This window comes from Phaseolus vulgaris, chromosome 1 (genome assembly GCF_000499845.2).
Source record: "Phaseolus vulgaris cultivar G19833 chromosome 1, P. vulgaris v2.0, whole genome shotgun sequence".
Classification (NCBI taxonomy): domain Eukaryota; kingdom Viridiplantae; phylum Streptophyta; class Magnoliopsida; order Fabales; family Fabaceae; genus Phaseolus; species Phaseolus vulgaris.
The window spans coordinates 31872557-31883398 of NC_023759.2; the positions used below are offsets into that span (position 1 = coordinate 31872557).

The 10842-nt window shown below is 38.0% G+C and overlaps 1 protein-coding gene across 1 annotated transcript; it reads left to right on the plus strand.

Moving 5' to 3' along the window:
* The first annotated feature begins 8075 nt into the window (after positions 1 to 8075).
* On the plus strand, positions 8076 to 9858 carry LOC137813929 (spermidine hydroxycinnamoyl transferase-like). Its single transcript, XM_068616422.1, has one exon. The coding sequence runs from the start codon at positions 8269 to 8271 to the stop codon at positions 9631 to 9633; it is 1365 nt and encodes a 454-aa protein (XP_068472523.1). The 5' UTR covers positions 8076 to 8268; the 3' UTR covers positions 9634 to 9858.
* Positions 9859 to 10842: the final 984 nt, after the last annotated feature.

The following is a 10842-nucleotide window of genomic DNA, read 5'->3' on the forward strand; positions in this document are numbered from 1 at the left end:
GTGCGGCAATGGTACCAAAGTTTGGTACAAATCTTCTATAGAAAGAAGCAAGTCCATGGAAACTTCAGACTTCATTCAAAGATTTCGGTGTAGGCCAATTTTGAATGGCCATCACCTTTGTTTTGTCCACATGGACCCTTTTGCAACTCTCAACAAACCCTAGGAATTCTATATGATCAAGAGCAAACATACATTTAGCAAGATTAGCATACAAATGTTCCTTTCTAAGGGTTTCTAAAACTTGCCTAACATGCAACCTACGGTCATCCAAAGATAAGCTATAAATGAGAATGTCATCAAAGTAAACAACAACAAACTTACCAATGAAAGGTCTAAGAACATGATGCATGAGGCGCATGAAGGTACTTGGTGCATTAGTTAAACCAAAGGGCATAACTAACCACTCATATAAACCAAAGTTGGTCTTAAAAGCCGTCTTCCATTCATCACCCGGTTTGATACGGATTTGATTGTAGCCGCTTTTAAGATCAATCTTTGAAAAGATTTTTGAACCATGTAGTTCATCCAACAAATCATCTAGTCTAGGTATGGGATGCCCTACAATCCGAACACATTCGCCATGTGCCATCCTTTTTAGGCACTAAGATGATAGGCATAGCACAAGGACTCATGCTATCTTGAACCCACCCTTTCTCAATCAAAGCCTCAACTTGTTGGCGAATTTCTTTGGTTTCACTTGGATTGGTCCTATATGCTGGACGGTTTGGTAAAGAAGAGCCTGGTATCAAATCAATTTGGTGCTCAATCCCTCTCAAAGGTGGAAGTCCTTTTGGAGGATCTTGAAACACATCTTGAAACTCTTCTACCAAATTTTCCAAACAATGAGTACTATCAACAAGTGGTTCTATTTTAAGAGTTCTAGGGATGGCTAAGAAAAGAGGATGATGAGCCACTATTTCCCTTTGAATCTCATGCCTAGACACAAGGAGTGTAGGCTTAGAACTCTTATCTTTTTTTATCTTTTTTATCTTTTTCACTCTCCCTCTTTTTCTTCATTATGATTTTGTCCTCATGGACCTCTCTAGGAGAGAGAGATTTTAAAGTAACCTTGTGACCATGGAAATCAAAAGAAAGTTTGTTGGTAAAGCCATCATGAAAAACTTTTCTATCAAATTGCCAAGGCCTTCCCAAAAGAACATGAGTAGCTTCCATGGGCACAACATCACATAATACCTCATCTTTGTATTTTCCAATTGAGAAATGGATGAGGACTTGTTTATTCACAACAATTTCTCCTACTTCACTAAGCCATTGCAGTTTATAGGGCTTTGTATGAGAGATAGTAGGCAATCCAAGCTTATCTACTACTCTTGTACTAGCCACGTTAGCACAACTACCCCCATCCACTATCAAAGAGCAAATGTTGTTTTGAATACGACATCTTGTATGAAAAATATTTTCCCTTTGACTTTCATCAAAAGGTTGTGAAACTTGACCAAGAAGTCTTCTCACAACTAACAAATCCCCTTCAAGTGGACACTCACTCTCATCCCCACTAGATGCACTAGAATGCAAAGAATGCTTAGGAGAATCCGAATCATGCTCACTCACTACAATGCCATCATGCATGTACATACTTCGTTTAGAAGGGCAATTAGCAGTTATGTGACCATAACCCATACATTTAAAACATTTGGTATTAGACGTTCTAGTGGGTGATTTAGGCCTAGAAGTAGATGGCTTAGGTTCCTTGGGTTTGAAAGAAGAATCTTTGGAAGGAAATTTAGAAAAAGACTTTTTATTCCTCCAAGACTTGTTGTAGTAACCATCATTGGGAGTATTTTTGAAAGAATTTTTCTTAGCAAGTTGGGCTTCCACCTTCATTGCAAGATGAACTAAAGAACCCAATGATGAATACTCTTGTAACTCAACAATATCTTGAATATCCTTCCTTAGACCACTCACAAACCTAGCAATCATAGCTTCCTCACTTTCCTCTAATTCAATTTTAAGCACAAGCGTTTCTAACTCTTTGTAATATTCATCCACATTTAGCGTGCCTTGCTGAAACCGTTGGAGTCTCAACATGAGGTCTTTCCTAAAATGTGGGGGCACAAACCTAGCGCGCATTTGATCCCTTAAAGAGTTCCAAGAGTCCACGGGAGGACCCTTGTGATACATAATGTCCTTTACAACACCATGCCACCATTTCATGGCATAATCTACAAATTCTAAGGTGGCTAGCTTATACTTGTGTTGTTCATCTTGGATCTCATGGATTAGCCTCCCAATCTAAATACACATTAGGATCACTAGATCCATTGAAACAAAGAAGCTTAACCGAAGGTAGCCTAGCCTTTGCATCTTGGTAGTAGCCATTGCCATGGTGAGGTCTCTCCACTCGGTTGTGATGTCTATGTCCAAGGAAATGGGGTGGAGTCCTCCTTCTCCTATGGTCTTCTTCACCATGGACCGAAGCTTTGGAAGGAGAGTGCTGTTTGTAGGATGCATCACTTGAAAATCCAGCCATTTGCAAATGAAAACAGCAAACACACAAAAACAACAAACAAGTCAAGAAACAAAGTTAGCAAAAACAATGAGTTTGGCAATCAAATTGCTGAAGTGAATTTGGCCAGAAAAGAGGTCACTCTCAAAGAAATAATGTCCCTGCACCAATCTGATCTTGAGGTCTTGGAATCCTCAAATGAAAGATGTCAAAGCAAGGCACACCAATCTCAAAGCCAACCACAACAAAACCAATGAAGCAATAAAGACAAACAAGAAAAAGTAAAAGCAATGAAAGGCTAGAACAAAAGGAATACTAGATGTTTGACAAACTCAAAGATTAATGAACAAAAGACAAGCAAGAAAAATAAGGAACTCAATGTGAAAGTAGGCACACAAAAGAATACTTAAAGAAAAGCACTAGAGTAGATGAAGAAAACAAAAATTAGCTACTGGAAAATATTTTTTTATGCAAACTGTGCTTGATGTTCACTGATTTAACTGGAATGATATAAAGCGAACTGGATTATGAAATTTTACACAAACTTCAAGATCTTAGCTCAAAAATGGCACTGGAATCACTTAAAAACAGTAAGCCAATTAATTGAGATAAATTTTTCAAAATCGCTGCCAGATTACCGTATTTTTTTCGGCAGAATTGTACACTTTTTGTATTTTATTTATCATTTTTTGTGTACTTTGAATTTTTGAGTACTTCTTTTTTCTACTCTTTTATAACACTTTAAAGAACACAAATACAGAATTTCAGAATTTTCCAGTGAGTAAATCAATTGCAATAAGGAAAAAACAGTAAGCACGTTTTCAGAAAACAGAGGAATCCTAATAGGAATGAAAAACAAAATTATGAACTAGCAAAGACATAATGGAAAATGATGTATAGGAACTTCTATAGCTCTAGAATACAAGCATGAACTCAATCTAAAACAGAAAATGCACAAAGGATCAAGTTTCAAACTCAGAAAATTATATGACACCAAAGCAAGAAACAACAAAATCAATAAAAGTACTACAAGAAGTGATGACAATTATGGAAAAACAAGACTAAGACAAAACTTGTGTGGATTCAAAAAGGAAAATACTCAAACATATGATAGGCAATGATCCTGCCGGCAACTCGAACGTGGAGGAATCGCTTTGTAGCACTCTCTGTCCCGTCTACGCGACTGCGTTCTCTGCAAAATCACCCTCAGAACCTTCTCTTGAATCTCCAAACGTGATCTGCAAAACACACAGACGGCGCCTCTAGCGGCCGTTTGCACTCCGACGATCAAGTTAGACCACAGAACCACCAAATGAGAAAACTAGTAGTGTGTGTGAAAAACTCTTGCTCTCTATTTTTCGTATCCCCCTCAATCTCTCCCTGATTCTCTTTTATGTCTCTCTCTCTGCTTCTGGGCCTGACAGAATTCTGTTATGCTTTTCTGGCATGTGTCAGAACCCTGTTATGCTTTTCTGAGACAATGTACCTCCAGAATCAGTAGAGTGTGGGTGTCTGTGCGTGTCCGCGCGTCTCTGCGCTTGGCTGCGCTTGTCTGTACCTTTAGCGGTACGGAGTGCACCTTTATCTGGACCGCACCCCTCTCAGATGGTGACACGTGGAGGCATGCGACTCACATCTAACCACACACGTGTCACTTACTGGAAGGGCTCTAGCGCTTCTCTTTGTGTGCTAAGTTATTCCCTTGCGAAGTAACTTAGCATATTTCTTTCATCTGGGCAAATCGCATACTCTCAGGAGAACGCCAGGTGTGGCCGGTCTAGGCACACTCACCAAGCGTTGCTCTCTGCGTAGACGGCTTACCCTTCACGCACGTAATGGGTTGAGGGAGTCACCAATCACTGATCGGTTTACTAGCTCCCTCAGGCCACTCTCGTGCGTGATTCCCTGAGATGTGCTCATGCGAGGTCCATGTGTAACGCTCTCGCTGGGAACCTCAGTCCCAGTTTAACTGCGTGTAACACGAGACCCCGATGACAATGCACCCGATGACTGATCAGTGCTCTATTTGCTTCTCGCGTTCTGCCCCCAGGCGTTAGTCTGGGAACTGGTCTGTTGGTGGCCACTTGGCTACTGACCACTGATCACCGTTCTGGGTGATCTGTCCCCTGACCTCTCTGCCGCCTGATCTGTCGGTGGTCACTTGATTACTGACCCCCGATCACCGCTCTTGGCGATCGCCTCACTGATCTCTCTGTCACCTGGTCCACGTGTCACCCTGCGAGTGGTCCACGTGGTTCTCTGCTGCTGACGTCATCGACTACCGATTACCGATCGGATCAGGCAACATAAAGAAAACAACAAGAAAACTCAAATAAGCCTAAAAACAGAACCGTAAATTGCGAGAAATTAAAGAGCTCTTGAAATTAAAGTGCAACACAACTCAAAAATTAAACAAGAACACACCTAAACTCTTGATACCACATGATGTGATTCCACTAGCACACTTTGAATGATTCTTGACATTCTTAGGAATCATCTTGAGTTGGATATGAGATAGGCACTTTAAGATAGAATTGGATCAATGTTCTATAATCAAGAACTCACCAAAACTAGTACCAAAAACCAAACTCATATGGAAGTTCCACATATTGTCAAATTGAACCGATTGAATTGGAAGAAAAGGCAAAGGCACCGATTAAAGAACATAAAAACAGAAATGCACCGAACAAAAGACTAGAAATGAAGAAAAAAAGATGAAGAACAGCAAAGAAACACATGAACCGAAGCAAAACTAATAAGAACTGAAAATGCCGAACAGAAATTCAAGAGAAGCAAGCTAAGACATGAACAATTCAAAGAGAAGGAAGGAAGGAGAAGAGAAAGCTCATGAAGATGGAGGAATGGTTGGATGATCACGCCACTTAGAGGATGGTGACTCCAAGATGAGTGTGCAAGCCGCCACTTGAGGTAACCATTGAATTCTCCAGATAAGACTAGTGAGGAAGGCACAAAGCTCTCCAATGCTCTCTCAAAAATTGAGTATAGTTTCTCTAATCAAATTTCAAATCTGAAAAATACAAAGGCAGCGCCTTAATTTATAGCCTAGAGGTGCTGAAATGCAAAGCTAAATGAATTCAAAATTCCCCCTAAAAACAAATGAAAGTGGCGCCAACTATAGTCATGAGGAAGGTGTGACCTTCTCTCTCCCTAATTACTCCTACACCTATTTACTAACGCACCCCCCCTAGGACTCCTAATCTAAAGACCTAAAGATGCTTTAACAAAAGAGGTTTCTAATGTTTCCCTCTAAGCACCTTCAAACAAAGAAATTACAAAAAGAGAAAATAAACGTCCATTAGCTCCTAAAGCTTTGAACATGCTTCTTGTAAGCCTTTGAGGTGGGCTTTGACCTCCATGGGCGTCCTCCATTTGAGCCTCAACCTCTTCTTGCTCTTGATGATTGGCCTCCATGTCCACTTGAGCTTGATCTCCATCACTAATGAGTCAAAACCATACTCAGACGCAATAATTAACAATGCCACCTAACCCTTCTTCGTAGTCAAAATAGCTCTGTCAAGCCCATCAATTACATTTAATCTACACATCAAATAAACTCAATATTAAAGAGAATTAAAAACCTAATGTTCATCACATCAAACAAATAAACGATTAAATCTAACAATTTATATAATTCTAAAAAATAAACAGTTCTTCAATAGGTATCTCTATATCTCTAGTACATTTTTCTACTTTAAAGACAGACCAACATATAACATTCAAAAACCACAACAACACATACTGTGACATAAAAGAGAAAACAAATTCAAAAGAAGTAGAGCAGTAGACAAGCAACCTATGAAGCACAGGACCACTGCACAAACACCAGACACAACAACGACACTTAACATAACAGAGACTAAACAAAGATAATTCCTATTGAGTTGAAAAGAGATTTTTTTCTGTTAATGGAATCGGCTACATCCAAGAAGCACCATGGACAGTTGTATCATAATAGATATAGTGTTGACGGTGCATTTTATCAATTTGTATCTTCAATCAAATCTGATTTCTCTTAAGAATTAAAAAATACATTAGTTCTCCTTAAGAACTATCTCTCCATGAGTATTTTTGGAAAATACAACATGATAACATAATTTAGGGTTTTAAGATGGGGAGGATACAGTGAGTAAAGTTGTGAAGCTTCGATGAGCAAGAAAAAAAATAAAAGACAAAGATCGAAAATGGAGCATGAATTAATGGAAGAATGAAACTTACGATGATAAGCAGAGTGTGTTGTCGTCGGGTGCGTTGTCGTCGCGAGTGCGTTACGGTTACGGGTGTGTTGCTGTCGCGGGTGCATTCTCGTTGCGGGTGCGTTGTCGCTGCGGGTGCGTTGCTGACGCAGGATGCATTGCCGTCGCGAGTGCATTGCCATCGCAGGTTGCCGTCGCAGGGTGACGTCACAAGGTGCTGCGGTTGTAGAGTGTTGCTGAGAGTGAGAGATGAGTAGAAAGTTAAAGAGAGATAAACTTTGAAATTCAAAATTCTGCAGAATATTAACTCTCAAATTTTAAAAAAATTAAATAAGTTTTCGAAAAAATATGTATCTTTATTTAAATTAATTTATTAAATTTTTAATTTAAATAATATTTTAAAATTATTATTAATTTATTTTTATAATTAAATAAAAAATTAAAATACTATTTTAAATGTAACTTTTAAATTGATATTAATTATTTTAATATTATACTAAAATTAATAAAGTAGTAAATTTATTCATATTAATTTAAAATATTTTATAAATTAATAATTAATTCTATAAAATTTAATTACTCCAAAAATTAGTATCTAAAATTCAAATAACAGTGACTAAAAGTTTAAGTATCTAATATGATGATTAGAAATTACAAAATTAGTTTCTAATTTTGTTATTTTTAGAGATAAAAATTAGTTTCTAAAATAGATTAAAAGTGATTAAAATAATGGTTTTCAATTATATTTTAACAAGAGACTAAAAAATTGGTTTCGATTAGCTACCAAAAATATAGTATCTGATTATATTATAATTTTTATTAATAATAAATACCATTTTAGTAACCAATAATTTTTATTTATAAAATGGTATTTAAATTAGTTGCTATAGAAACTATTTTTTTTAGTTTCTAAATTAGTTACCATTCAATCATTTTCTTGTAGTGTCTATTTTCCTCTCTCGGTTCATACTTATGTGGTATCCTTTCTTCTGCAATGTTGCATACAGTATGTGCCTCCTTACCTCTGGGTTCATGTCTTCTGTAGCGCGGAACATTGACATATAGTTTCATTTTGCCTTCCACGCTTGGTCATCTCCCTTTCAAGCCACTAAGAGTCTAACAATCTAAAATCTTCTTTCCCACCTATTCGGTGTAGGTGATATGAAAATCTCATTCCCCTGGTCCAACATTGAAACACCTTTCCCATATCATATTCATAATTGTCCACGAAATTTGAGAAAAAAAAGGTTATTGATTGTTGCGACCTACGAGCCTTCATCTTCCTCATCATCAATGATATTAGCATATTATAATGATTTGATGGTTTAATCAGTAAAAAATAATAAAATATTAAATCAATTGTTAATAACAATCAATATTTTTTTTTTACCTATTCTTATGTCTTACTGATTATTTATTCGCTATATTACTTTATTATTCGCTCTATTACTTTATTCTATACGTCTCACATTATCAACACACAATTTCTGTCACGTCATTACCACCCAACTTAGCTTAAATATGTGTGTAGACGGTGCCAATATTTCATGACTACTCATCGGAAAGATCCAAGGATAAGCTAAAAACATGGTTACCATCCACAGTTCCGTTGTTGTGGTGCCCTCCGAGACTACACCAACTTCAAACTCCTCACTCTCCCTCTGCGACCAAATCAAGCTTCCAAACCACGGATCTCAGCTCTACATCTACGCCAACACAGGCATCACCCGTGATTCCTCCTTCGCTTCTGCGGTCCACACTCTCTCAACATCTCTCAGCAAAACCCTCACTGTCTTCCACCCTTTGGCCGGTCGCTTGCGACGGATCCACGGTGGCCGCTTAGAGCTTCTCTGCAACGCCAAAGGGGCACTACTCGTAACAGCCACATGCAACACTCAACTCAGTTTTGAAGATCTGTGTGAGTTCGCTCCCACCTACGCTGTCCCAAAGATCAACTACGATGTCCCCATTGAGGATGTTCCATTGCTGGGGGTGCAGATCACCAGGTTCCCCTGTGGTTTCATCACACTTGGAATTGCCATGTGTCGCGCTTTCCTCGACGGAAATTCACTTTCGAGCTTCGTTAAATCGTGGGCCAAACTCGCTAGAGGGGAGAATTTAGATTCTGATTTGATTCCTTTTCTTGATCGATCGAAACTAGATTCGTTCAAACTGAATAAACCACCGCGATTTGAACATCCCGAGTTTCTGCCACCGCCCCTTTGGAAAACACGTGATGAGGAGATGCAACATGAACTTGATACGGCCATGTTGGTAGTGACAAAAGGGCAAGTTCAGAAACTGAAGAATAAAGCCAGTGACTTTGGAAGTGGGTATGGTAAGGTTCCCCTACGAGGTTATACTAGCTTTGAGGTCATAAGTGGTCACTTGTGGAGGTGTATGTGCAAGGTGCGTTATTCAGGTGATGTGTGTCAACCAACAAGATTGAACACTTTGGTTAATTGTAGAAGCCGTTTGAGGCCATCTCTCCCCACTGCTTATTTTGGCAATGCAACATTTCCTACTGTGACAGAAACTTGTTCCTTTGATGACATTATGCAGAAACCTCTTGGCTATGCTGTGAGGAAAGTGAGAGAAGCGATTGAGAAAATGCATGAGGAGTATGTTAAGTCTGCTCTTGATTATATAGCACGTGTGGAGGACATGGATTTGTTGAGGGACACGTTTTACAAGTCTGCTAGGAAAGACATGGAAGACCCCAATTTGAATGTGGTTGTTTGGACCAATTTTTCGTATTTTGAGACCGATTATGGCTGGGGGAAACCGGTTTGTTTGCTTCCCGGGAACATTAATTCTAATGGTAAGGCTTTCCTTTTGGACACTGCAAGTGGTGATGGCTTCGTTCTAGCTGTTTGTTTGCGGAGATCATATATAGATGTGTTGAAGAAGTTGTTCTATGAGGATATAGAGAAGCATGCTTCTAAATTGTGATACATGAAAATTGTATATTTTTCTTTTATAAAAAAGGTAAGTAGAACTTGGTTGAAGTTTCTTTGACAACAATATTGTTAAGGTGGGTTATCGTATTTTAGAACAATGGTTGGGGTATGGTGATGACAATGATTTCACAACACACACATCAAGGTGAGATGTAACTGTCGCAGTTTCATCGTTTTGACTATCTAAGTTGTTTCTAGAACTGATTTCAGTGATTAAGTTCAGGATGATAACCATAGCATGCGTGCGTGTCTTGTGAACATATTTACATCTAGCACGTTACCTTAATGCAATAACCCTTTTGGTGATGAACACTAACAAGGACAACTCGTGTTTGACTTGGTTTCTTGCTTGATTTGATGGAATAGAAAAGAGGAAAGTTGCAATTTATTTTAATGCCGACTAAGATGAACCACTATAGGAAGTGGCTTACCGCGACAAGAAAACTTTAATAATTAGATTTATTAATAAATTAAGAAAAAGTTACACATACCTCCCATTAAGTTAGATAAAATGATAAACACATTCCTTTTCTACTTTTACATGTTAATTTTTTTTATTACATTTTAATAAAATAATAACCTCACTCACTAGTCCTTTAAAAATACTTTCTTCTTTTATGTTTTTCATAAAATAACATTTATCTCCCCAACATAGTGGTGGAGATCTCACATGTACTAGAGATAAGGACATTTCATTGTATATAAGTGGGTGCAAACCTCACCTCATGAGCCGGTTTTATGGGATTAAGTTAGGCTTAAAGTCTACTTCGTAATATGGTATCAGAGTCATTCTCGAGTCTATCCTAGCGAGAGTTTGTTGGACTTGTCACTCTCGGTGTGTTGGAGATCCCACATCGACTAGAGATAAGGACATTTCATTGTATATAAGTAGGTGCAAACCTCACCCATGAGCCGGTTTTATGGGATTGAGTTGGGCTTGTAGTACACTTCGTAATATATAATGTCATTTCTTATTATTTTATTTAACAATAACATTAATAAAAAAACGTTATGAAAAGATTAAAATTTTAAAATATAAAAAATATTTTTTTTATAAAATAAAATTGAATTATTTAATTATAGGAAAATGCATTGATCTCAACTTAGGTGTTTTTAAATAATATTTTGTCCTCGGGCGTTGACCAAAGTCAACATGATGGGACCCAGAGTGAGGAATCCACTGGAAGTACTGCAAAGCAAG